Source organism: Pogona vitticeps, chromosome 2 (genome assembly GCF_051106095.1).
Source record: "Pogona vitticeps strain Pit_001003342236 chromosome 2, PviZW2.1, whole genome shotgun sequence".
NCBI lineage: Eukaryota > Metazoa > Chordata > Lepidosauria > Squamata > Agamidae > Pogona > Pogona vitticeps.
In genome coordinates, this window is record NC_135784.1 from 135,904,969 (window position 1) to 135,932,581 (window position 27,613).

The 27,613-nt window shown below is 41.2% G+C and overlaps 1 protein-coding gene across 2 annotated transcripts in view; it reads left to right on the forward strand.

The window, feature by feature from the left end:
• The first annotated feature begins 554 nt into the window (after nucleotides 1–554).
• The window catches only part of GGA3 (golgi associated, gamma adaptin ear containing, ARF binding protein 3), a 45,196-nt gene continuing 18,137 nt past the window's right edge, over nucleotides 555–27,613 (forward strand). The window contains exons 1-9 of one of the 2 annotated variants that reach the window (XM_020806297.3): nucleotides 555–699; nucleotides 16,521–16,605; nucleotides 17,979–18,054; nucleotides 20,522–20,620; nucleotides 21,578–21,701; nucleotides 24,095–24,198; nucleotides 25,049–25,129; nucleotides 26,685–26,822; nucleotides 27,078–27,159. In XM_020806297.3, coding sequence (XP_020661956.3) covers nucleotides 660–699; nucleotides 16,521–16,605; nucleotides 17,979–18,054; nucleotides 20,522–20,620; nucleotides 21,578–21,701; nucleotides 24,095–24,198; nucleotides 25,049–25,129; nucleotides 26,685–26,822; nucleotides 27,078–27,159 — 829 coding nt within the window. In that variant the 5' untranslated portion in view covers nucleotides 555–659. The remainder of the gene's footprint in view (nucleotides 700–16,520; nucleotides 16,606–17,978; nucleotides 18,055–20,521; nucleotides 20,621–21,577; nucleotides 21,702–24,094; nucleotides 24,199–25,048; nucleotides 25,130–26,684; nucleotides 26,823–27,077; nucleotides 27,160–27,613) is intronic. The other variant, XM_072990564.2, reaches the window with a different exon arrangement.

Sequence of the window (27,613 nt, forward strand, 5' to 3'; positions counted from 1 at the left end):
TTTATCCTACAAGAAGGAACTCCGTGGTATGTGTGTGCTGGGATTGGGCACCTGTTTATCACTCCGGGGGTATTGGGTGATTTAAGGGGCAAAGGCTTTGAGACGTTATCCTTTAGATTAGAACCAGAATCCCCCAGCAAAGTTGGCCAGAGGTCATGTTGGCTGGCGGACCGTACTAGTAGTCCAGAAAAGGTAACCGTTTTGAGCCTGCAAAAGCCCAAGGCAACTTTTTCCAAGCGGTTTCCCATGCCCTGTTTCAGGGCGCTGGTTTCCTTTTTCTTCAGGAACGACCGGTTTGAACAACGTGAGGGAGTTTGTTTTCCCGCGCTCCTGTCACGGTGTTTTGTTCCGTTTTAATTTCGACGGTTGTGATTTGCTTGAGCGGAACTGCGCCTCGCGGAGGGGTTACCTGACCCCCGCTAACAATAACAAGGGAAAATCATCATCCCCACCACCATCCTATTATCATAAAAGTAGTACTGATCGCCATGAGGACGCGAGCACAGCCCAACGAAAGGGGGTGCTGCAGTCCCTGAAGAGGCTGACCCGGTTTCTCTCTTTCCCTCCCAGACAGGCTGGGGCTGGGCCTGGCGCGGAACCCGCTTAGCGGCGGCGTCGCTTCCTCAGCCGCGGGCGGAGCCTCCGGACCGGCCGGCAACATGGCGGAGGCGGAAGGGGAAAGCTTGGAGTCCTGGCTGAGTGAGTAGCCCCTGCCTTCTCCCCTTAAGCCGAACGAGCGGGAGAGGCACGGCGGTTCTGGGGGAAAGGAGGAAACAGGGACCGAGGGTGGCTGGCTGGGAGGGCAACTGGGAGCCGGAGGAGGAGGAGGAGGAGGAAGACGGGGGGAGGGCGGTTTGCGTGCACTGCCAGGAGCGTGTGAATGGGGGCAAAGACCACCCACTCCCCCGGGAAGGGTGGGACCGGGAGGCGGCTGTGGAGGAGAAGAGAGTGGCTCCTGTGGGCCGTAAGCCAGACCAAGAAAGAAAACAGGGGGCCAGGCTGAAGCGGGAGGGACCCGGTGGAGAGGGAGGACCGGCTTCCTCTCTGCCCCTGACAGCTGTCAGAGCAGAGGCGACGCGGGACGGGCGGACGTTATTTCCTTCCCGCGAAGCCCCGTGAGAGGCGCAAGGATCCTGGCCGCCTTGTCCCCTCTTGCGTGAAGGGGGTTGCCCTACCTGTGGCTGGCCCCTCTCTCGCTGACCAGTCCGCCCGCGTCGCTAGGGGTGGTTATGGACCCAGTCTTTCCGGGGGATCCGGTTCCGGCCGCTTCCTCCTGCGCCGACGACCCTTTCGGATTTCTTCTCCCTTCAGTCTGGACCACGGAGGATCCTCTCGCCTTCACGAATTTACGCCTTTAATGAGCCTTTTCTCCTTCTTGTTAGGGAACAGAAATGCATAAACCAGAAGCTTATTCCCCCCCCCCCCGGTCATTGTTTAAGGCCTGTCTCTTGAGGGTATCCATCCTTAGATACTTTCGGACATGTGTGAAATGTGGTTAGAATGCCTGGCTCAAGGGCTACAGGGAGACACAGGCCAGCCAATATTCCTCAAGATAGTTGTGAGGATAAAGCTGTGTGTATGTATATATGAACGCATGCAGATGTGTGCACACACATGCCCATGTGCATGCTACCTTGAGCTCCTTGAAGAAGAGGTATGATAAACTATAGTATTGTTTAAGTAATAAAAATCTCTATGGTTTTAATTTGGGATGGTGACAACAGAACCCATTCCAGTTCCTGAAATGCCCCATGCCAGCTTTCCAAATCTCTTCTGTTTGTTAAATTGATATAACGTATTTCCTCTGGGGCATTTAAAGCCGTATGCATGGTCTTTCTCCCTATTTCCAGCCTCACAACATTATGAGGTAGGAGAGACTGGCAGAAGGATAGTATTGGGCCCAAAGACACCTGGTAAAGAATCTGAACCCAGGTCTTCTCAGTCTTACTCCTTTATAGAAATGGCAGTCTACCTGGGAATATCATGACAATAATTCACAGAGCCAGAATAGCAGATTGTGAGCTATGAAGCAAGAGAGCCTGTTACAAACTTCATCTAAGTAATTGTTGTTATTATTTAGTCGTTAAGTCGTGTCCAACTCTTCATGACCCCATGGACCAGAGCACGCCAGGCCCACCTGTCTTCTCTAAGGAGTAAACTCAGCTAATTCATAGGCAGTCTGCTGTCTCAGAGCACTGCATCTGTAATATGGGGGTTAATATTTCCCCATCTTAAAGGGCTGCTGTAAAAATGGCTCAGTAAAGTTTGTTGCATTCCTTGAAGAAATTTATTTATTTATTTATTTGATTTATATCCCGCCCATCTGGTATATTCTACCACTCTGGGCGGCTAATAAAATATCCTCCTTCCCTTGTTGTTATTGTGATTATAGAGTTTGGCCATACTGTTTCAATCCACTTCCTCTGCTGTTGTTAAAATATTTCACAATTAATAATTACGTAGTTATACAGGCATAATAAATAATGCACATTTCCTGGGTGTTAATGGGACACTTCCTGTGACAGGTGCAGCCAGCTGGCAAATTATGTTCTCCTTTTTAATGTCACCAATGTAGTGTAATGTGCTCTGATTACAGATTATTTAATATTTTTTCAAGTACAGTACTGTAATAGAGCAAGGGGATTTACTACCCTTCATGTACTGCTGAACTGCAGTTGTCATCATCCCTCATCATTAGCTATCTTGACAAGGGCTGATGGAAAGTACAACCTGACTGTCTCTGAAAGGCCACACATTCCTCATTCTTGGACAAGGCATTGTTGGTTCCTAACAGAGATCTCACAGTTGTTAATTTCCCATACTACTTCTAATCATGTTTGTGTTCCTTTTCTTTATATTTAGCTTTTGTGGGGGAAAGATGGTCAATTTCCCGAAAGAAGTACCTGACATATTTTTCTTGTTGTTGTTTAGTCGTTAAGTCGTGTTTGACTCTTTGTGACCCCTCAGACCAGAGCACGCCAGGCCCTCCTGTCTTCCACTTGCTCCCGGAGTTGGGTCAAATTCATGTTGGTAGCTTCGGTGATACTGTCCAACCATCTCGACCTCTGTCGTCCCCTTCTCCTCTTTCCCAACATCAGGGGCTTTTCCAGGGAGTCTTCTCTTCTCATGAGATGGCCAAAGTATTGGAGCCTCAGCTTCAGGATCTGTGCTTCCAGTGAGCATTCAGGGTTGATTTCCTTTAGAATGGATCGGTTTGTTCTCCTTGCAGTCCAGGGGACTCTCAAGAATCTCCTCCAGCACCACAATTCAAAAGCATCAATTCTTCGGCGGTCAGCCTTCATTATGTTCCACCTCTCACTTCCATACACTGCTACTGGAAAAACCATAGCTTTAACTATGCGGACCTTTGTCAGCAAGGTGATGTCTCTGCTTTTTAAGATGCTGTCTAGGTTTGTCATCGCTTTCCTCCCAAGAGGCAGGCGTCTTTTAATTTTGTGGCTGATTTCACCATCTGCGGTGATCATGGAGCCCAAGAAAGTAAAATCTGTCACTGTCTCCATATCTTCCCTTTCTGTTTGCCAGGAAGTGATGAGACCAGTGGCCATGATCTTAGTTTTTATGATGTTGAGCTTCAGACCATTTTTGGCATTCTCCTCTTTCACTCTCATTAAGAAATTCTTTAATTCCTCCTCACTTTCTGCCATCAGAGTGGTATCAATTGCATATTGGAGGTTGTTGATATTTCTTCCGGCAATCTTAATTCTGGCTTGGGATTCCTCCAGTCCAGCCTTTCGCATGATGTATTCTGCATACAAGTTAAATAAGCAGGGGGACAATATACAGCCTTGTCGTACTCCTTTCCCAATTTTGAACCAACCAGTTGTTCCATATCCAGTTGCTAACTGTTGCTTCCTGTCCCACGTATAGGCTTCTCAGGAGATAGATAAGGTGGTTAGGCACTCCCATTTCTTTAGGAACTTTCAATAGTTTGTTGTGGTCCACACAGTCAGAGGCTTTTGCGTAATCAATGAAGCAGAAGTAGATGTTTTTCTGGAACTCCCTGGCTTTCTCCACAATCCAGCGCATGTTAGCAAATTGGTCTCTAGTTCCTCTGCCCCTTCGAAATCCAGCTTGTGCTTCTGGGAGTTCTCGGTCCACATATACCTGTCAGCTATTTTTTCCTGCTCTCTCTGTCCATTCAGTTTCTGCTGCTTCCCAGTGCTGAGTATTTTTGGCCCTATTCTTGTGTTTTGCTTACCTCTTGACGATGTTCCTCTTTCAGAGTACAATTCATAGCTTCTAAATGCTTCAAAATGGTTCAGGAAGGTTATTCCCTTGATCAGAGGTCCCCAAGCCCCGGTCTGCAGCCCACTACCAGTCCATGGCCTGAGCCGGACTGGCCATGAAGACAGACCTCCGCATGTACTCACCTCCACACAGCTGATTTGTGGATGCCCGTGCGCTCCAGTTTGCCCGTGTGAGTGCCATGGCACCGTTTGTGCATGCTTATGAGTGTGCAAGCACGCCCACACAAGCGTGCTGCAGTTTGTGCATGCGCATGAGTAGATGTGCTCAGCACAAGCGCTGCACCACTGTTTGTGCATGCATGCAGTCTAGTTCACGCATGTGCACGAGCACAGGAGTGCCCTGCCTCCCCAGCCAGTCCGTGGGGTGAAAAAGGTTGGGGACTCCTGCCCTAGATATTTGTTGCATGGATTTGGGAGGAAGAAGACCTTGTAATTTGCCCAGCATAAAGAACTGAGCTTCTTATCCGATATGGATCTAGTACAGTTGTATGCTTGAGTGTGCAATGTACTCAGTTTAGATGAGACATCTAAACAGAAATCTAGAGCTGCAATTACAGGGGACACAGATTGCTGATGTCTGGCTCCATTAACCAGTGATTCATTTCTAATTAAAAAACAGTGGTGAAATTCCACATACATTCTCCTCTTTGTCTTCAAAGTAATTGGTTCCTTTGCTATAAAGAACAGCTCTCACCCAAGTCCCCTTGCTGGTTTGCATGCTTAGATTTTCTAACTAAATTATAGTTCTGGTATATTGATAACCCTATACCAAATCTAAAATTAGTGTTCAGTATTAAAGACTACATTATAAAGGAGAGAAGCAAGTGCATTGCATGTTTAAGAACATAAAATACCTCCATTGGATCATTTACCTAGTTCAGTGTCCTGCTTCCTGCAGTGGCCACCTAGTTAAGGGAAGCCCAAAAACATAACTTTAAGGCAATACTGTAGTACTTTCCTGCTCACGTACTTCAGCAACTGCCTCTGATCCTGAAGGTAGTAGCCAACAAGAGTAGAAGCCATTAGTAAAGTATTTTGTCTGATCGTCATAATTTTCAGCTACGCACTGCTTTTGTATGTTCCGTACATTATACCTGTGATCTTTACAAAAATCTTATTAGGTATAGGTCAGTATTATCCCTGTATTGTAGATTGAAAATTGCTGCTGAGAGATAGTGGCTTGTGTGAGTTTCTTAGCATTTATATAGAAGAAGTGAGATTTCATTTCTGGAATTCTCGTGAATAGTGTAGAGGCCTCTTACCTGCCATGTTACACCGGCATTTTTATAGACAGCTTTAAGAAAGTCTCTTAAGGGGATTAAAGGCACCAAAATAAAGGACGAGAGCTACAAATTACAAGCATTTGCAGACAACTTGGTGTTTATATTGGAAGATCCATTGAAAACAACATCGAGATTATTGGAGAAAATCGATGAATTTGGAAAAGTAGCAGGATTGAAGAGAAATAAAGAAAAAACTAAAGTTATAGTGAAAAACGTAACAGCCAAGCAAAAAAATAAATTCTCAGAGATGTCAGATCTACAAATAGTTTAAAAAGTCAAGTACCTTGGAATATACAGTATTTAACTGCCAGATGTGTAACTATAAAAGAAGATAATTATATAAAATTACTTAACCAAATTAAAATAGACCTAGAAAAATGGACAAGCCTACAACTATCAGCATTAGGAAGAATTGCAACAATCAAAATAAACATTTTGCCAAAGCTACTTTTTTTGTTTCAAACAGTGCCAGTGAAAATAGAGAAGAAATACTTTGACGATCTAAACAAGGTGATATTAAAATATATTTGGCAGGGGAAGAAAGCCAGAATCAAATTAAAAATGCTCCAAGAATCCAAGGAAAATGGAGGATTTGGTTTACCCGGACTGGACCTTATATTACCAATCATCTGTTCTAACTTGGCTGAAAGAATGGATTAGCCTGAAAAGCAAAAGACTTCTGTATTTAGAAGGACATGATCTATAGTTGGGTTGGCATGCCTTTTTATGGTATCAGAAAGCTAAAACTCCTAGGTATTTCCAAAACCACTATATTAGAAACTCACTGTATATAATATGGGAAAAAATAATGAAAATGTACACAAAAATACCAGGATGGTCTCACCCATATAAGCATTTGTTCATCCCAACCTTTGAATTTTGAAAACATTTTGACCTATACAGATATCTTAGACCAGGGGTGTCAAACTCAAGTTCATCGGGGGCCGCATCAGCAGTTTGGTCCCTATCAAAGGGCCGGTTGTATCTGTACTGATGGCCTTGCAAGGACCCCATCCGACTTGGTGGGAAAAGGAAGGAAGAGAAAGTGTGTGTGTGTGTGTGTGTGTGTGTGTGTGTGTGTGTGTGTGTGTGTGTGTGTGTGTGTGAAGGAAGAGAAAGTGCCTCTGTATGTGTGTGTGTGTGAGAAAGAGATACAGGAAGAGAACGTGTGTGTGTGTGTGTGTGTGTGTGTGAAGGAAGAGAAAGTGCCGGGGTCTCTGTGTGTGTGTGTGTGTTTCTGTGTGTGAGAGAGATACAGGAAGGAAGAGAACGTGTGTGTGTGTGTGTGTGTGTGTGTGTGTGAAGGAAGAGAAAGTGCCGGGGTCTCTGTGTGTGTGTGTGTGTGTTTCTGTGTGTGAGAGAGATACAGGAAGGAAGAGAACGTGTGTGTGTGTGTGTGTGTGTGTGTGTGTGTGTGTGAAGGAAGAGAAAGTGCCGGGTTCTGTGTGTGTGAGACAGAAAGAGAGAGAGAGAGACAGAGAGAGTTACAGGAAGGAAGAGAATGCGTATGTGTGTGTGAAGGAAGGGAAAGTGCCGGGGTCTCTGTGTGTGTGTGTGTGTGTGTGTGTGTGTGTGTGTGTGAGAGAGAGAGAGAGAGAGAGAGAGAGAGAGAGAGAGAGAGAGTTATTTAGTATATGCAACTCTGCTTGGATCTCGCAAAAAAAAACGCATTCTTCGGTCCTTTCAAATCCTCAGGCATTCCAATCGAGCAAGAGAGAGAACGGAACGTCAGGGAAGGGAAGGGAAGCGAGCAACCAGCCAGCCCTCCCTCCCTTCTCTCCGCGGCTGGGTCGAACGGCCGCCTCTGACGTTACCCAACCGGGCCGGCGCATCGCTCCGCGTTCCCTCTTCTCTCCCTCTCCTCAGGGCCGCGCTGGCCGCTGCCTCCCGCGTCCCCCCAGCATCTCCTCCCTCCGCCTTGGAGCCCGGCCAGGAACTCCCACCGCTCCCCTTCCCTTCCCTTCCCCTCGGGGCGACAGAGGCGGCGCGGAGCCCCCTCCTTGCGCGGCCTTGGGAACGGCTCTCGCCTCAGGCCGAGAGCGAGCGAGGAACAGGCACAGGAGGGAGGGAGGGAGGGAGGGGGAGCGGGGGCGGAGGGAGAGGAAAGGAGTGACAGCGCCACAGCCAATCGGAAGGAGGACGTAGCCTTGTTAACTTGAGCCATTTTTTCAATGAATTTACTCCGTGCAGGCACGGAGTAAATTCATTGAAAAAAAAGCGGGGGGAGGCTGCAAGGCTGGCGGCGGCTCCGCGGGCCATCAGTCGAGGTCTGGGGGGCCGGATTTGGCCCGCGGGCCTTGTTTTTGACACCTGTGTCTTAGACAAAGATAGGAGATTAAAGCCAAAACAAGATCTTATAGACCAGGGATTAGATGCATCGTGGTGGTCCATAATGCAAATACAATCAAGATATGAAAGGGACTTTAAAATGTATGATTTTTATAAAGAACAGACAACATTTGATCAAATAATGTTAACATCAGATGATAAATTACTTAGGAAACTATATACATTTCTTTTAAGCTGGAAAATGGAGGATGAACGATGGTTCAATGGGCAAAAATGGATAGACTAACACTGAAAATCAAGGGAAAGGAAGATACAAAATATTATCAAAAATGGGACTTGTTCTATCAATGGTTAGAAGGACGTTGTATAGATTAGGAGCATAATGTGTATTGTAGTTGTTTTAACAAATGATTATAAACTGTACCCAGGTGGCACGATGTTAAATCAGCATGGATGGATTTTATAAATTATAATGATAATAATAATAATTTTAAAAGTCTCTTAAGGGGAACTTTTCTAAGTTTACCTTAAAATAATGATGTGTTTGAGAGAGCATAGAAGGTATGCAAAAAAGGCGGATATAATTTGCTGGAATGAGTTGCTTGCCTACAACAGCATTAAGTTTGTGTGGGAAGTTTTACTCCCATTAGTTTCAGTGGAAGGGATTTTTTAAGAAGAAAAATGAAACATTGTCTAAAAATAATATCTAAAAAACCCACAGCCCTCTGCTTACTGCTGGTCCACCATTAAGTTCTCTACCTTTTGCCTTAAAAGCATACTTTTCTATACACCATATGGAACTGTGTGTTTAGGACTGTCTCTGATTCAGCATGTACCAATTATCATTTTTAAGTTGCATGTGTAATTGCATGATCAAAGATTTTTTTAAAATAGACATGTACTTCTTACTATCTCTGGAACAAAACTTTTCAGTAGACTCTGTTAACATATATCCAGCTATCACACTGAATGTTGAAGTAATCAAGTGCTATGTTTTGCAAGACATTTTATTGCTCTTGAGTAAAGTATTTTGTTTCAGTTATCTGATTGTTTACTTTGGTTCTTTAAGTTTCTATATATAAACTACATTGAATGATTGAAAAGAAGGAAAGGAGGGAAAGTATTTTTAAAATAAATATAGGTCTGCACTGTTCACTGTTCTCATAACTATCTTCCAGAATGGCCACATATGGGTGAACATATTATTTTTAATGCTCTTAACCATTCATTATGATAGTATTTCTCTACTATTGGAATTCACTGCATTCCCTTAAAGCCATAAATAGAAATAAAATATGATTGATTTTAAAATGAGTCTAATTTAACATAAAAATAGATTCTATTGTTATCTCAGAATGCTGGCAAAAGAAAATATTCTAGCATTTTAAAGATTAATAAGGGTCGCCAAGCTTTTTACCCTGAGGGCCACACTGGACACTTTTAAGATCTTAGAGGGCCAAAGGAACAGGAATGTGTGTTCACACGTATGCACACATGCACCCCTATGTCCGCATGCACGCACGCACAGATGCATGCATACATGCATACACATGCATGCACACAACCCTCCCGCCCCCACATCCACGCATGCACCACACGCACTCCTGTTGCACACCCTCCACATGCATGGGGTTAAGGGAACAGGCCAAATAAAACAGCAAGGCGGGCCGGATGTGGCCTGCGGGCCGTAGTTTGGAGACCCTTGCCTTAGATAATGACTTGAATCCAGTAGTAAGTTGCAACTAGAGTAGGCCCATTGAATCAATGGCACTTATGGTGAGGGAGTTGACTCACTAAATCTACACTGATTCAGTAGGCCTCTCTAGTTGTGACTTAGTCCTGGATTTCAGTCACTGAAGTGCAAATACATGATTGGTGTATTTATATATATCTCCATGACCAGGGAGCCACAGGCTTTAATTGACCTGAGCTGAGCTGGGCTGTTGAGGACAGGACATTTTGAATACCGCTATAAGTTGGAGGCAACTTCATAGTACATAACAACAACAATGACTAGATGAGGATACAGATAATAGATAAAGTGTCAATAGTTCATGAACGCAGAGATTAGACTACCAAGTACTTAAATAGCTATAGCTATAGGCCAAGTGAACTTGGCTGGCATAGGAATACTAGATGTTTCTGGGGTGTAGGTCAGAGTCTGTCAAGGGAGGTAACTGCTTATACTTGTAAGAAAGCCAATTTGTTTCTCCTGTGTCCCTCTTGAGTCTTCTCTGAGATTCCTGTTTTTAAATACAATACGTACCTACTTTGAGGTCCATCACAATGCCTCCTGGAATGCTAACTTGTTCTGAAATTGGTTTCCTTGTGTTTCCATTCCTGATGTCAGACTTGTATCCACTTCTTGTTTTACATAGAGATTGTCCTGTGTAGAATGCAGTGGGGGCATTTCGGGCAGGACAATGACATTAGAGGAGGAGGAATAAGTAAATGGACCTCTGAGGTAGTGGCTGACATTGCTGGGGCCAGGCCCAAAGATGTTTCTAAAGCATAAACAACATTTTTGAATAACAGTTGAATTTATTAATGTAAACAGTTAATCTCTCCAGGATTAATTCTACATGCAGCCCATATGCAGGCTGAGTACACATACTATACCTAACAACCATATGTTCCTGACAAAAAGCTATTAATAATGGTTTCATTTCCACAGTCTTTTGTCAACTTTTCTGGACATAGGCAGCACCTAACCTGCTTCTTTGTGTCTGCCAGAATATCCAAACCATAAACAGCTGCCTCCTTTGAGGGTCCTGGCAAATTAGATATTCCCATCACTCAATCCATTCTGCAGCAGCACCTGTATTAAAATAATGGTCAATTCTGATTTATGGTGAACCTTTCCAGGGTTTTCTCAGCAGAGTAAACAGAAGTATACCCCTCTTCTGGCGGCATTCTGAGACTATGCTGCTTACCCATAAACACACAAGCTGGCTTTTCTCCTTGGAAGCAGAGTGGGAAATCAAACCTCTGGCTCTGCAGCCAGTCATCTGACTCACTGAACTTAACTATCTAATCAGCCTGTATTAGACAAACCCAAAAGATATAACAAGTTTTCAAGATTACAAAATCTCTTCACCAGACAAGGGCTAGCATTCTGTTCATGCTGGTGTAACATAAAGTTACACTGGTGTAAATGTGTCAAGTGTTACGTCTGGCAACAGTGAATTGTACTTTGCAATTACACAACCAGTCACACATCCTGGTATGACCAATTGTGTAATGTGGAGGTGGACGTGCTTTGGGAATAGTACTTCTGCCTTATTTAATTTATTTTTATCTATTTAAAATATTTTTACCCCTCCTTTCTCTTGAAAAAGGACCCAAGATTGATTACATCATTGAAACACAATATTTAAAGCAAAAAGCAGTAAGTATACAAATAATAAAAAGGATCCAACACTAAAAGATGATAAACAACAGCAACACCAAAACCACGTTCAAAGCAGTAAGGCAGAAACATCCATTTAAATGCCCCATCCAGGCAGCCAGTCATTAAGGGAAAGCTTGCCTGAAGAGAAAGGTCTTTGCCTTAGCACCAGTTCAACTGCCATGAGTTGTGTGCATGTAGTTGTGCAATAGGATTGACCGGTATGTTACAAGTGGAAGGAGAGGAAGATAATCTTAGACCTTCTTACATCTCAGAGCAATAAGCAGACAACCTTTCCCTTTCCCTCTCTAGCTCTTTTTGTAACATTTCACCCCATGAAGTGACCTGGTTACCCCAAAAGCTTGCATGCATTTTCGTAGTTATTTTGTTTGGGTAATGAAAGTATAGCTTGTACAGATTTTTGGATTTGTTTTGTGGCTCAAAATGACACAATTGCCAGTCAGTTTTCTTAAACAATGTCATTGTAGCCCCCTTTCCACTGTGGACTTTCTGTGATTCAGAGGAAATGTGCAATTGTGCAGGCATAAAAATAATGGCATTGGTTCTCTCTTAGTCATGTTTTCTGTGTTTGAAGGAAAGGCCATTTGATCACATGTATTCATGGCAGCCTTTCCTTGGCTATAGGAATATAGGAATAGGGAATTTCAGGTTTAGATTTTCCTAAATGTTCTGATAGGGTTTTTTTTTTTAAATTAGTGACATATTCTCTAGTTAGTGACATACAGTGGTGCCTCGCTTAGCGATGTTAATTCATTCAGAAAAAATCGCTGCTAAGCGATTTCATCGCAAAGCGAAATTAAAAAGCCCATAGAAACGCATTAAAACGCGATTAATGTGTTCCTATGGGCTTAAAACTCACCGTTGAGCGAAGATCCTCCATAGCACCGCCATTTTCGGTGCCTCTAAAGCGAGGAATCCTTCCCAAAAAACAGCAGGCGGCCATGTTTTTTTCCGGTGGCCATTTTGAAACTGCCGATAAGCTGTGCGAAAATGGCTTTGCAATGATCGCTTCCCTGCGATCATCGCAAAGCAAAAATATCCCATAGGGAACATCGCAAAGCGATCGCTTTTGTGATTGCAAAAAGTCCATCGCAAAGCAATTTCGTCGCTAAATGGAGCGATCGCTATGCGAGGCACCACAGTATTCATGAAAAGTTTACTGTAACATTTCATCATGAATCTTTTATAATTCTTGCAAGTTTCAAACCATGTTTCTCCAAAAATTTCTCTGTTTCTCTCTGTTTATATGTCTCCATTTAGAACATTAAGACATTTTAAGAGTCAGAGCATTCCCAGACTAGGTGAAAAAGATGGTAGTTCATTGGTGTAGCATGTGTGCAGCGGATCTCATATCCCAGTATCTCCAGAAGAGATGTCAAAGACTCTTTTCTGAAACCCTGGCGAACAACTGTCAGTTATTGTAGATCATGGTGGGAAATCTTTGAAGCTCCAGGTATTCTGAACTTCATTTCACAGAAACCCATTCCGCATGTTCAGTGGTAAAGGACTGCCAAAGTTATAGTCCAAAACCTGTAAAGAATCAAAGGTTTACACTTCTGGATAGTGGCAATGTGCTTTATGTGGAACTGCCTTTGGTGATGTTCAAGAAACTGCAGTTCAAGATAACAATGAGAGTAATTGGATGCTTCATCAACAGTTATGCAGCCTCCCTGTCCAGTCACAGGCTCAGTACAGAGTCTGGATTTTGACCTCTGAAGACTTTTGTGCTTTGAAGGATTTTCTGTCTCCACACGTGACTCCATATACATTAAGACAGCACAACTCCTATCAATCCCATTTGATACTAGAACCCAGAGTTATCCAGTAAAGCTGAATACATATAAGAAGCACTTCTTCATACAGCACATAGTTGATATTTAGAATATGCTGCCCCAAGATGTAGTGGTAGCTGCTAACTTGGATGGTTTTGGAAAGAGATTAGATCTATGGTAACTCATATTGGTTGTATATTACCTTCAGTATGTGTCTCTATGATTCAGCTTTATTAACATTAGTTGTATACAGGCCAAGATCCATGCCTGTCTTGTTCAATATTCATAAGGAGATCTGTCCCTGGTTAGACTAAAGGGCTTTCTAGTCCATCAACATGGCCTTTGCAGAGACCATAAGTGAGACATGGGAGCTGTATCTTCTGTCACCGCTATTGCATCAGTGACTGGGATTGACAAACGAGATCCTTTATTCTAGAGGCCAAGTAACATATACATTTCATGTAGCCATTGATAATCATCCTCTTTCAATTTATAGCTATCCATGTTTGCGAACATCATGACATAATAGCAAGTTCCACACTTTAGCTGCACATTGGCTGAAATCTTTTTGCTTAGTGTAGTTTTTGAAGTGGTAGCCATGTTAGTCTCTGCAAGCATATCAGACAAGAAACCAACAAACAAATTTAAAAAGGAGACAAAAATATTGTAGCACCTTAAAGACTCACTGCTATATTTTAATATTAGCTTTTGAAGATCAGTTACACTTTCTTAGAGTAAGAGTACCGTATATGACAATCATTTATACATGGCCGCATGGCTCAGTGGACTTTGTTGATCCACATAGTGTTCTTTAAAAAAATCTGTTGTTTTATCTGTTGTGAGTCATCTTTGGTCCCCTATGGGGAGAAAGGTTGTATATAAATAATTTTAATAAATAAATACATGACAATGATGTTCTATATATTGGGCTCTTATACTGAGCACTTTCACCATGAAACCTATGCTGAGACAATCAGCAAGACACATGATTTACCATACAGTTTCAGTTGGGCAGAGAGTGATGCCATATATACAACCTCAAAAATAATCCCAACTTTGTAATCAAAGAAGCAATAATGGTGGAACTGTGGTTGTCATTGACAAGTATATACAGGGAGCTGAGAAATAAGTGTTCCAACTGTAAATTTTATCAGCTCCTAACTACAGACTCGATGCCAAATATAAAAACAAATTACAAAGCCTTATGAAAAATTTTCCTGAAAATATATGTGAAAAGATCCTAACACACCACACAGACCTCAACCAGTCACCTTCTACTCACTATAAAAAAATACACAAACAGAGCAATGGCAGGCCCATTATATCAAGTATTAATACTATCGCTGTTGAGAGTGTCTGGATACTTGGGCTTCTACTCTCAAACCATATGTCCCCAACTCACCTAGCTACTACATAAGTGACATGACAGACTTTCTAAGGAAACTGCAACCTACTCATAGCCTACCTGATAACACCATCTTAGCCACAATGGATATAGACTCTCTCAGCACTAACATCCAACACAGACAAGGACTACAAGCTGTCAAGAATACATTCAAAATGAGGACAAAGCCCACTTAGTTTAGTCACCACCTTCTGCAACTTTGCTCACACATAACTATTTCACCTTTGAAAATAAAACCTATATCCAGATCAATGGAACTGCCATGGGTACTACCACGGCTCCACAATAGGCAGATATATTCATGGCTGACCTGGAACAATGCTTTCTTAACTATTGTACCCAAAAGTTATTCTTCTGCTTGAGGTACTTGGTGACATTTTTTAAAAGTCTGGATTCCACAGAAAGGAATCCAACAGGATTTCTATAGCTTTCATTCTAACATCAACCTTAGCCTGGACAAAAAACAAAAAACAAAGGTGCATTTTTGTACTCTACTGTGAAGCTACAACATGGATATCTTAGCACCACACTGTACGAAAACCTATTGATTGATATACATACTTGATTGCCTCCAGCTTCCATCCTGAGCACACCACAAAATTTATCATTTACAGCCAAGCCCTTAAGTATAATCCCATCTAGTCAGACCCACAAGATAGAGACTCCAAACTCAAGGATATTTTAAAAGGCAAAAAGGAAATAGCTTGTCTTAAACCTTTCTGACCATATAAATACATGCAAAAGTTACTGTTGCTTCATCTGCAAAAGGAGCCGTTGTTAGTCTGGAGTAGAGATGGGGGTATTCTTATACAGTGGACCCTCGACTTACGGAATTACTGGTAATCCGTATTGGAACGGTGGCTGCAGGTCTAAAAGTCTGTAAGTTGAGGCTCCATTGACCTACAATGCATTGAAAACCGATTAATCTGTAACCGGATGGTTTTGTTCCATTTGGTTTTTTTCTCCCGGTCTATAGGTCGATTCTCCGGCTGCAAGTCGAACCTAAATTTTGCGGCCAGAGAAGTCTGTAACTCGAAAAGTCTGTAAGTGGAGCCGTCTGTAAGTTGAAGGTCCACTGTACGAATATCCCTGCACAGGTAACATTAACAAGAGTCCAGCCCCGTGGGGCCAGATGGTCCACTCACTGATCCTCTGCAGATGTGGATGGTGCGATTCTACCAATGGCTCCACAGCGTGCAATCTGCTCGCCACTCTTCAATCTTGCAGCAAGGCTTGTCCTTCCACCTCCTGCCAGGAGTGGTGAGCAGATCATGTGCTGCAGAGCCATTGGTAGAATTGTGCCATCTGCATCCATGACAGATCGGTGAGTGGACTGTCCAGCCTCATGAGGCTGCACCCTTGTCAACGTCACCTGTGCGGGGATATTCATATTTGTACATGGAACCCCCATCTCTAGTCTGGAGCACCAAGAAGACTTTAGGGAAGAATTGATTTAGTCTGCCAGGAACCTTCCTAAACATCAGCATTTCTCACTGAGTACATGAAAATATGGATGTCTATAGAAGAATTTGGATGTGAACCAGTAACACAAAGTACTCTTTGAACTTCATTGAAATCAGTGAAACCAATGTGCTTAATTTTGGCTGGTTTACACCTTGATTAGTAAGAGTTACAAACTGTAATGTTTGTCCTTGGAATGTAACAAACTTTGTTAGATGCAATGAGGAGTGTATGGACCTGTTTATGTTTTGCTTTTCAGTGGTATAAAATTGTGTCTGACCATTCATTATTTGAGAAATTCTTAAGCTTTGGGCAACATAATAAATATGAGATTGAATGACTGCTTAATTTTTTCAGAGTAACTTTTATAATATGTTCTCCATGTTGAACTGTTTTTGTGCCAGTGTCATGCTGGGCAACTGAACCTTAAACTGATTTAAGTTGTGCTAAAGTAAAGGAGTGTCATTTAGACCCTGGTAGGTTCAAGCTGGAGAGGCATTTTGTTTTCCAAAGTTTGGCATGAAGGGGGAAAGATGGCAATATGTTAATGATCAACCCATACTCTATCTGGAAGGGACAAGAGACCCTTTGTTTTCATGGTTGATTAATATACTTGCTGTTTCTTTTCATCAGATAAAGCCACCAACCCTCTGAATAGACAAGAAGACTGGGAGTATATCATTGGCTTCTGTGATCAGATCAACAAAGAACTTGAAGGGTGTGTGTTCAAAATTATTCAAGCTGCATCCCAAGGTTGTATTAAAACATTAAAATGAAGCATTCAAATCAAAATTAAAATGAACACATTTTTGATGCTTAATTTTAATGTGTTTCATGTAACTGTTCAAAATATGATTATTTGATATACAGTACCTTTATTTTGCTAGATCATGATATTGCAAGTTCTGAATATACTATTTTATATTAGACTATTTTGATTGACTTTAACAGAGAAATGTAGAGCTAAGACCAGGAGCAGATTTTATTAAGCAATGTCTAAATAAACCTTAATTTATTTGTATTCTCAAAGGCTTTCACGGCCGGTATCTGATGGTTGTTGTACGTTTTTCAGGCTGTTTGGACACAGAGTTCTAACTCCTGTCCTCTGAAGATGCCGGCCACAAAGACTGGCGAAACGTTAGGAAGAAAAACCTCCAGAACACGGCCAAAGAGCCCAAAAAACCTACAACAACTTTTTTTTTATTTTATGTATTCTGACTGCTTTTGGGTTTTGAAGAATGTCGGCTTACTTTTTCAGATTTCCATTCTGAAAATAGACATTGTTGCAATGATCTTAATTTCTAATATTCATTCAGGGATTTATGTTTCTAAAACTGGCTGAAATCCAGTACAGTAATAAATTGCAACTAGATTAGGCTTATTGAATCAGTGGAGATTTGTATGTCAACTTCTCTGTAAGCTCCACTAATTCAATTGGCCTACTCTAACTGCAACTTACTTCTAAATTTCAGCCCATTTTTACATTTTCATAAGAAACCCTCCTGAAGCATAAGACTTGCCCAGTAAGATTAGGAGGGTATCCCTAGGAGCGTGCCAGTTCTCAAATTAATACTCTAGAACACTGTTGAAAACAACAGTTAATGCTGATAAAAGGGATTTGAGGCTATAGACAAGCTATTTGTTGTTTCGCTTTATTGCATCCTTTTTTATGACTTATTCTTATTTCATAAAGTCTTATACAGAGATGGGTAGCTGACAACAGATTATTTTGCATCACACAGTGATCTCACAGTATCTTAGAAGTTTCAGCTTTCAGACTGTTTTTTGAAGTCAGTTCTTAAACTCTTTGCAGAAAAAAACTTGGAAATATGACTGCTGCAGATATCATGACAACTGTAGCAATGAAACCTTGGGCAGTAACCTTTAGTACTGAAACCCAGCTTCAGTCTACCCACAGCAATTGATATTCTCCCTCTGAATTCCTGCCTCTTTCTCTCTGGCTTATCTTATTTCGATTTTTAGAGATTGTAGATCTTTTGAGACAGGGATAGTCCTGTCCTCTGATTATCTATGAAGTGTCATGTGTGTAAATGCCTCTACCTATCTAGGTCAATTGTCTATTTATTATAGTCCACAGATAGCCGTGAGATTGCTGGCCCATAAAATCCAGTCACCGCAGGAATGGGAGGCAGTCCAGGCTTTAACAGTAGGTGTTCCTAATCTCTGTTTTTAAATTCTGTGTTTACACATGCAGATTGATGCCTTCAGCCAGTAAGCCATAGGACAATAAAAGAAGGTAGTTTAAAGTTTTTAGGCACTTAGGGGCCAGAAAGACAAGATTTAGAAAAGATGGCCTTTTGATTCCTTCCAAGTGTGTGAGTGAAGAAAAGAGCATAGAATGTTCTACAAAGGGATTGTCTGGTCCCATAATTCCTAGGCTTGGTATTTGAGTGTGGTATTTGTGAACCATCTGTTTTTACAAAAGAGTTTCACATGATTATTTCAAAGTAATGTTTTATGTACCTATACTTTTCTAAATTGCATAGCTTTGAATTTCTCTTTTTGGTGAGCTCCATGGAACATAGTGGACTTACTTCAAAATAAGCATGAATAGGACTGAGCTGCATTCACTTTAGTGCACACAGTTTGCAGTGGTCGGAAGAAAGGGCAACTTTTTCTGGCTATTGCCCATACATTATTGGATTCTCTTCCACAACTTTGTCTCCACCTCAGCTTGTGACTTCTTTCCTTTTTCCTGATCTGTCATTCCCATCCATGCTGAAATGTTCCTAATACTACTGAAACTCAAATCTGAATAAATTGTATATATATTTGTGATTTAATTTTTTTCTTCTGTTAATAGAAAAGAAGTCAGTTTCTTTGGATGTAAAATACATGTGGCTTGGGATGCAGTGTACTAAAGAGTTCTGTTAATGTCAACATGGGCTATATTGTTAAAAAAAACCAGTAATATTCTGTTATGCCTTATTTATGTGTAGGAAATCCCCTCAGAGAAATTGATCGCATTTTCCGATATATATATCTTCTCTGTCCAGCCTTTCCCTATGCACAGTACTTTTGTATTTCTTGGACTTCACTTCCCAGAATTCACCAAGAATTTCCTCAGCCTAAATTCTAAAAAAATGAAAGCCCTTACAGGAGTTTTCAGTTACTCACAGGTGGGGAGTGAAGACTCCTCAGCCATTATGTTCTAGTGAGGAAGAAAGAGGAAATGAATGGGAGGGGCTGAGTTCTGTGGGAGCCACAAGGGATTGGGGAGTAGTAGTTTTTTGAGAGATACCCTGCACAGAGCCTAAATTTTAACTTGTTATTGTATGATTTTAATTGTTGTGAACTACCTTGGGTCCCCTATTGGGAGAACGGTGGCATATTAAAAAAAGACAGACAGACTGCTAGTTCCCTAATTCCTTGCAGCTCTCATGAAGCTTTATCCACTCCCAGTCATTACTGTTTTCTTTACAGGAACAAAATAGCTGACAGAACCTTTATTCCCCATCTATGAGTAATTAGAAACTCCTGTGATGAGTTTGATTTCTTGACTAAAGCCCCCAAAATTCTGGTTGAGAGAATTTCTGGGCCTGAAGTCTAAGAAATACAGAAGTCACATGTCCAACTTTCATGGTGTTATTCATGAAGTTTGCAGCTAGTGACTAATGTAATGGTATTATATAAACAGCCTCATGTATATATGAGGATTTATTTACTTAACTTAGTTGCCGCCCACAGTACCCAAAGGTCTCTGGGCGGCTTTGTGTTGTTTAGTCGTTAAGTCGTGTCCGACTCTTCGTGACCAGAGCACACCAGGCCCTCCTGTCTTCCACTGCCTCCTGGAGTTGGGTCAAATTAATGTTGGTAGCTTCAATGACACTGTCAAACCATCTTGTCCTCTGTCATCCCCTTCTCCTCTTGCCCTCATGCTTTCCCAACATCAGGGTCTTTTCCAGGAAGTCTTCATATTGGAGCCTCAGTTTCAGGATCTCTCCTTCCAGTGAGCACTCAGAGTTGATTTCCTTCAGAATGGATAGGTTTGCTCTCCTTGCAGTCCAGGGGACTCTCAAGAGGGTGGCTTACAACAATTTAAATGCAATAAAAAGAAAATTAAAATACAATTAAAAATACAGCATTCTAAAAATTGTGATTATGGAGCTGGTGTCAACTATTAAATACAGCATTCACAAACTGAACATATTTCCATAGAGTTTGTGTTCTTAGGCTCTAGTGTCCATAGGCTCGAATAATGCACACAGAGTTGGAAGAATTCATATGGCACTATGTTTGTCCGTGTGTGGTGGAGTTTCTGTATACAGTCTTCTAGGCAGGCATGATATTCTGTGGCAGAAGCCAGATGGTGCAAGAATTACTCCATATCCCTCCCCTAGATATGGATTCATCCATATGGGCAGTGTTTCTACAGAAGCAGTAGAATTCTTATTAAAGATGAACGCACTGGAAGAGTTTAGAAAAGCAGAGGGAACTTCCATGGTATTCGGCTGATTTTCTGGGAGCCCTCACCATTGAGCCCCAGCACCACAGATCCCATGTGGAGGTTTCATGAGCAACTTGTTGATACAGGTTTCAGTAATCCATTGAGGTAAAAAAGATCCTACAACCCTTTAGATATGGCTTATATTTCTTTCTTTGTTTTACTGCAGGTACTAGAAGCTTGTATGAAAAACTGTGGCCGAAGGTTTCATAATGAAGTAGGGAAGTTTCGTTTTTTAAATGAACTAATTAAAGTTGTATCTCCCAAGGTTAGTGTGAAGTTTGTTTTTCTTGATAATATATATTTTTGTTTGGGCTGCTTCCTCTGGACTAAGACCTGCTATAAAGGAATGTTTAAAAACCCACACTTTAAATAAGTGTCTTGTTCTGTCTAGGGTATTAATTAGAATAGTTGGCAAAGGAGCTCATGTCAGACTTGCTGGCCAGATAAGAGTGCTGTATAATTAGAAATTACAGGAAGGAGACACACTGAAATAAGGATAAGAAGGAAAATGTACTCTGACCTGGAAGTAAGTCCTACTGAACTCCATGAAACTTCGCAATAGATATGCGTAGGATTTATATCGACAGATAGCAATGGTTCAAATACAGATTATTTCTGAACTTTGTTTTTTATCGAGTTACGTTATCAGGCCAGCCAGTATAAGGGATACAGGTGAGATCCTTACTAGTACAGGAATTACCCAAAATATTACAGGTCCCACCAGTGAAAACACAGGATGAGTCAGGACAAGGGCAAGTAGGTAAATAGGCATACTCGCCATATCCCGAGGAGGCATTAATCCAGTCTATGGCACCATAGGGAATAGCGATGGAAAGATTACAAAAGGGATAAGAACCTAGATCCACAGAACCATTAAACAATTCAATACAAATAGGAGCTTTGGGCCATAGGTAGTTAGGTACTAATAATTCCCACAGTTTTTTAATGAGTGTAGAGAAGACAAAATGAACGCAAATCTTAAATGTTAAAGCTCTCATATTTTCGGAACACATTTTTAGGAAATGGTGATTGACGTCTTTAATTTGTTGAAGAATTTATCTGTAGTTGCTTCAGCGTGTTAGGAGACTGTGTCTTAGACCAGAAAATAAACTATTTTTAGTATATTTTCCTTTGGAATTCACTTTTCTAATACTTCAAAGCAGATTGCTTTATCTGAGGACAGAGAAATAAAAATATTCTCCCTTCTTGGTTGTTTTTGCAGTACCTCGGGGAGAGAGTGTCCGAGAAGGTCAAAACCAAAATAATTGAACTGCTGTATAGCTGGACGGTGGCCTTGCCAGATGAATCCAAAATCAAAGATGCCTATTACATGTTGAAAAGACAAGGTGAAAAACAGTTTCCTCTCCTGCCATTCGGCATCTTCTGTGTTGTTAAATAGGGCATTGTAGTATTGTGGCACCAAAAGTAGGAACTTCAGCTCCCCCAGGCAGGAAATTAGCTCAGTCAGGAGGTTGATTAACAGACGGTAGATCTGTAGATTACAGAACCTTAGATTTACTATATAGTCTGTGGCGTTTGCCCTAGTGGCCCTTGCTTGTTTTTCCCTCACAAAGGCTCACGTCGTGTTTTCCTCTTGCTGCAACCAGTGGATTACTTCAATCGACAATGTAAATGACATTTGTCAGAACACTTGTCTTGTGAACAGAAACAGAACTTACCGTATTTATTGAAGTGAAGAAGATTAAATAATAACATAAGTTCTTCACATACACATTATACATAAGCAATTTATCAACAGTTCTCTCAGTACATACAATACTTCTTTTATCTTGCAATATCATTACCACCTTCTCTACCTACTTTCCTAATCAGCTCTATCTCTCTGACTAACCAGACCTATCTGACTCCTCTTTCTCCCTCCCAGCCTCATGTAGCTGCTGACTCCGCCTCTCCAGCCCTCTCATAGGTTCATGCAAAATAGCTCATGAATAAGAATAGCATGAGTGACATGGGTGGTTACCACACTAATTTCTGCTAATTAGACTGGTAATTTATGTTTGGTGTTAAGTTCTAATCCTTTTTATTATAGTAAAGTCACAACATTTATTTATTTATGATTATGGTGATCATGGTGTTTTTTGTTATGGGTGTATTGTGATAAGGGAGGGGGAGATGATCTGTCACTGTGATTGATGGGTGTCAGTCACCCCTCATCTGATCACCATAGTCACCCAATCTCCTGAAAAGGACAAAAAGCTGATCCCACAGCTGCAAATACTCAACTATCCCACACACTACACCAGAACACAGACAGAGTTCTAACTCCTGTCCTCTGAAGATGCCGGCCACAGAGACTAGAAAAAGTTAGGAAGAAAAACCTCCAGAACATGGTCAAACAGCCCAAAAAACCTACAACAACCATTGGATCCCGGCCATGAAAGACTTTGAGAATACAGTACATTGGTCAAGATTATTTTTCCAAAATCCTTGTGTACTTTTCCACTCTCTGTCTTGGGGCATTCACAGCTCTGTGCCAAGATGGCCACCTTCTCAGTTTCTGCTTTTCAGATTGTGACTTCAAAGAGAGGCCAATACAGGGATCTCTCGGGTCACCCCCTTCTCAGTCAGATTCTGTTGCTTCAGACTTTCACTTCTCCTAGTAAAAGTCCTCCCCCCCCCCCCAATTTGAAGGGGTCAAAACTGAGTGGCCTCAGTTAGTTTCAGGAGCATCCTGAAACCTGGCCAATCTTGCTGCCACAAAGCCCCGCCTCCTCATTTATTTTCAGATTGTTTACTGCCCTGTAGTGCAGAACACTCTGGGCAGTCATACAAATCACATTAATAGAGTAATTACAAATATGCAATAAAGTATCAAAGTATAAGGCAAGTAACAGAATCAAGGGCAAAGTTGCAAACTCAAAAATAGTCTACGTCATGGGAGGAAGCATGCCTTAAATAGAAAAACATACCATAGTAGGGGTACGCCTGCAGATGAAAAAGTCTTTTTTGAAGATGGGGTGGTTAACCTGAGGGACAACATTCAGAACAATGTGTGGTCGTTTGTCGTATATAAAACTGTATGTTTCTTTCCCGGCTTCCTCAGCAGCAGCATGATAAAAGCAGCAGAAGTACATTGTAGAGCTAGTTAAAGTCAGATGCCTTACAGTGGGGTCTTGACTTAAGAACGGCTTGAGTTAAGAACATTTTGACTTAAGAACCACTCTCATAGGAAAATATTGACTTGACTTACATACTTAGATTTGAGTTAAGAACTGAAAAAACCCATGTGGGAGGCAGGGAAAGTGCAAAATTTGAACTTTCAGTTAACTGTTGGCCAGTGAAAAGGGTGCCTGTCTGCTTCCTCACTCCTCCCAGCGTTTAGAGAGTGGATTGGGAGACAGTCTTCGGACTGCCTGGACTGTCTTTTCCCTGCCTTCCCTGAACCTTTCTTGACCTAAGAAAAAAAGAAACAAAATATCCCCCCCTAGTGGTCGAAGGCAGAATAGCAGCTTCCCATTAGTTTCTATGGACAGTAAGAGCAGATACGGATCAAATGGTTTTCAATGCATTCCTATGGGAAATGCAGATTTGACCTGAGAACTTTTTGACTTGAGAACCACCTTCCAATACGGATTAAGTTCTCAAGTCAAGACCCCACTGTGTTTGAATGAATTTGTCCTGAATCCCAGCCCCTCCATTCAGGTTGTTTCCTGTGAAGCTGAAAATCCAGACATCTTGTATGTAACAAACCAGGTGCATTTTTACTTTCTGTTTCCAGGGATTGTTCTTTCTGACCCTGTTATTCCTGTGGATAGAACCCTCATTCCCTCTCCTCCACCTCGGCCCAAAAACCCAGTGTTTGATGATGAAGAGAAATCCAAGGTAAAATGGAGGCTAGAATTATAAAAATAAGCATATATTGTAATGCTTGTAGTAGGATAGCAAAGCTAGAACTTGTATATGCTTTACTTTTGTTGTCTCAATCATCACTGTAGCAATGTTTAAACTAGTATTATTATCTGTATATAATTATGAATAGCTGAGTGGATAGCTAATTTATTAGGGTACACAGGAGTCCAGGGCAGAAGCAAGTTTTCAGGCAAGAACTTCCAAGATGCAGATCATGCTCTTCAACATGACTTCAGTGCATGTACTCAAGTGTTGTTGTTGTTAAAAGAGAGGGTGGGGTAGAGTTGCCATCAAATTGAGACTCTAAAACTGGGTTTATTCATGCAAAGTTCACCTTTTCACCAGTCCTCTACTTTTCTTGTTATGTCTTGACTGTAATTGCCACAGATTAAGACCTCTACACTTACCATACTAAAGGAATAGTGACAATCCAGCACTAGTCTTACTAGTCCTAGTACTGATTCTGGAGTATCTGGTGATAATGAACTGTTTGTTCACTTCATAGCACTGAGCCAGTGTCCTAAGCAAACTTACATTAATACATTCCAGTGGTATCCAAGGTTTTTGCTTGTGTATAATGTGCTTCTGAAAAAAAAAAAAAAGCAAAAATTGAATTCTTTTCCTGAACTCCCACCACAAGTGGTGGTTACAGCTGCTAAGATCAGAGCATTATAAAAGAGGTCTATGACTGAGAGCCAGATGCTCCAAGAAGAAACCCAAGGTTGTTAATACAAGCATAAAGTACTAATTCCTCAAATGTAACTAGGAAATGTTCAGCCAGTTCTAAGCCTTTAAAAAGTTTTTCCCCCTTTTTTCTCCCCAGCTTTTAGCTAAACTTTTAAAAAGCAAAAATCCAGAGGATTTACAAGAGGCAAACAAGCTTATAAAATCTATGGTAAAAGAGGTGAGGTTGAGCACTTAATGTACATCGATAAAGGTGATGAATGTTTTCTAAATCTATATATTTTACTGTCTCTCTGATCTAGGTTGCATGATCCTAGGAAACCTTGAATAACTTTGCTATCTACCGTGTTTCCCCCAAAATAAGACAGGGTCTTATATTAATTTTAGCTCCAAAAATATATTAGGGCTTATTTTCAGGGGATGTTTTATTTTTTTCATGTACAACAATCTTTTGTTGTTGTTTGGTCGTTAAGTCGTGTCCGACTCTTGTGACCCCATGGACTAGAGCACATCAGGCCCTCCTGTCTTCCACTGCCTCCCGGAGGCAGTACAACAATCTATGTTTATTTAAATACAGTCATGTTATCTTCTGGTTGCTGCACAATAGTGGAAGGCGGGGTTTCACTTAACTGGGGTTTATTTTTGGGGTAGGGCTTATATTACGAGAATCTTGAAAAATCATACTAGGGCTTATTTTCAGGTTAGGGCTTATTTTCAGGGAAACAGGGTATAAGAAATATTCCAGTTTCCTTCAACAGCAACATTATGTACTTTTTGAGGTTTTCAGCTGTTAATAGCTTTTGGCAATGAGTTAAGTCAAGCAAGTTTCCCTGCTCTAGATTTATTGATTTATTGACTCTATGAGCTTCTATTTTCTGTCTTTGAGTGACTTGCTGTTGCTCATGTTAACAACCATATATGATGAAGAGCCAGGCCAATGAAATCAGTGGGCTAAGACCAACCTAAATCTGCTTTATGAGAGAGGTCCCTTTTCCCTCACCTTCCATGTATTTGCTTTGAAATCTTGAAAAAGGAATGGGGGAAGCTTGAAAGTGACTTTGGAAATGTGTGGGTTACTTTAAAGACTCAGAGGCATTATCTGGTGGGAGAGGGTTTACCTTCTTTACTTAAAGGTGACCAGATGCAAAACAACGTACAACATCTGTATGATTAATTGTTGTCCAGAAGAGGGAATTTTGGTAAATACAGTTTGTTTTCATCGCTGTATGATGAGTTGTACCCTCTAACATTGTCCTTTTCTAGACAACCACTGAAGTTACAAGAACTCTGTTCTCCTTTGCGTCTTATCATCCCGGCTTAATTTCATATATCTTCCTACTTCTTCCAACCATTTTAAGCTCATCTTCATTTGCTTCTTGGATACACACTGTCAACTGGAGTGTGTATAATTTCTCCCCCTAGTTTTTCAGTGCCTGTTCAAAAAATTCAAATGAGGTTGTTTCAGTTTTACCTTGAGATGATTTACAGAGATCAAGTAAGATTGTTGTGCAAACTTCCATGGGAGTAAATTCCATTAACTAGACAGTATTGGGTCATGATTATATACTAAGAATTGCCCATTTGCACAGTGTTGTCCAAAAGCCAAGTTCTAGTTTTCTGAAACTAGAATGTACAAACGTTATGCTTTGAATTCTAGAAACCTTGACTGTAGACACACATAGGCTTCTAGGCCTTGTAGGGTTGCTTGCTCTAGATTGCCGTGGGAGGAAACAAGAGAAGACTTGACATTGCTTCTTTTTCTTTAAAACCTGAAGGATGAGGCACGAGTACAGAAGGTGACAAAGCGCATGCATACCTTGGAGGAGGTCAACAACAATGTTAAACTGTTGAATGAGATGTTGCTCCACTATAGTAAAGAAGACTCTTCAGAAGCTGATAAAGAGCTTATGAAGGTGAGTGCAATTTTTTTCCTGTACTTTTTTAAAAAAATTCATCCCCTTATCTTGATTTCCAATTTACAAAGCAAGGGAATTTTAAATTCTGGCTTTCTATGCAAAAACAGCTATCAGCATTGTTTAGAGCACAGACACTTTAGGATATGATACCCACTTGAATAAATGCATGGCTGTGAATGAGTAGGCAAGGCATGATGAAGATGATTTTCCCATGTCTACCTTGGCTCCTTTCTCTCACCCCTTCCCTTACAGGAACTCTATGATAGATGTGAAACCAAGAGACGGACATTATTCAAGTTAGCCAGTGAGACTGAGGATAACGACAACAGTCTGGGTAAGCAGGAGTCTTTTCCCCCCTTTGCAGGGGACTAAATTACTCTGGCAGTTCTGGTTCTAACTGACTATGTATGAACCATGTGGACTTGAAAAACCATTCTTAATTGCAAATGCTCTGAGCCATTAGCAGTGTGAAATGACAAATGGCAGAATTTTTGGCAAAAGCTTGAAATTAAGAAGTGTGAAGTCTGTATTTGCACTGTCCCCTTGCAGTTCCATATTTGGCCTTAATCCAGAGTATATACAGGGAGGAATACCAGCCAGTGCACACTTTTCTGCCTCTGTCTCCTTTTGGAATGGAACCTGTACTCCAAGTACTTTACAAAGGAGCTATTTGGTTGTTATAAACAATATTCCAGATTGTATGAAAAATTTCAGTTAATAGCGAAGATATCCTCCTTTATATAGGAGAGCACCAGTAACTTACAGTAAAGGGGCTTGTTCTCCTTCCT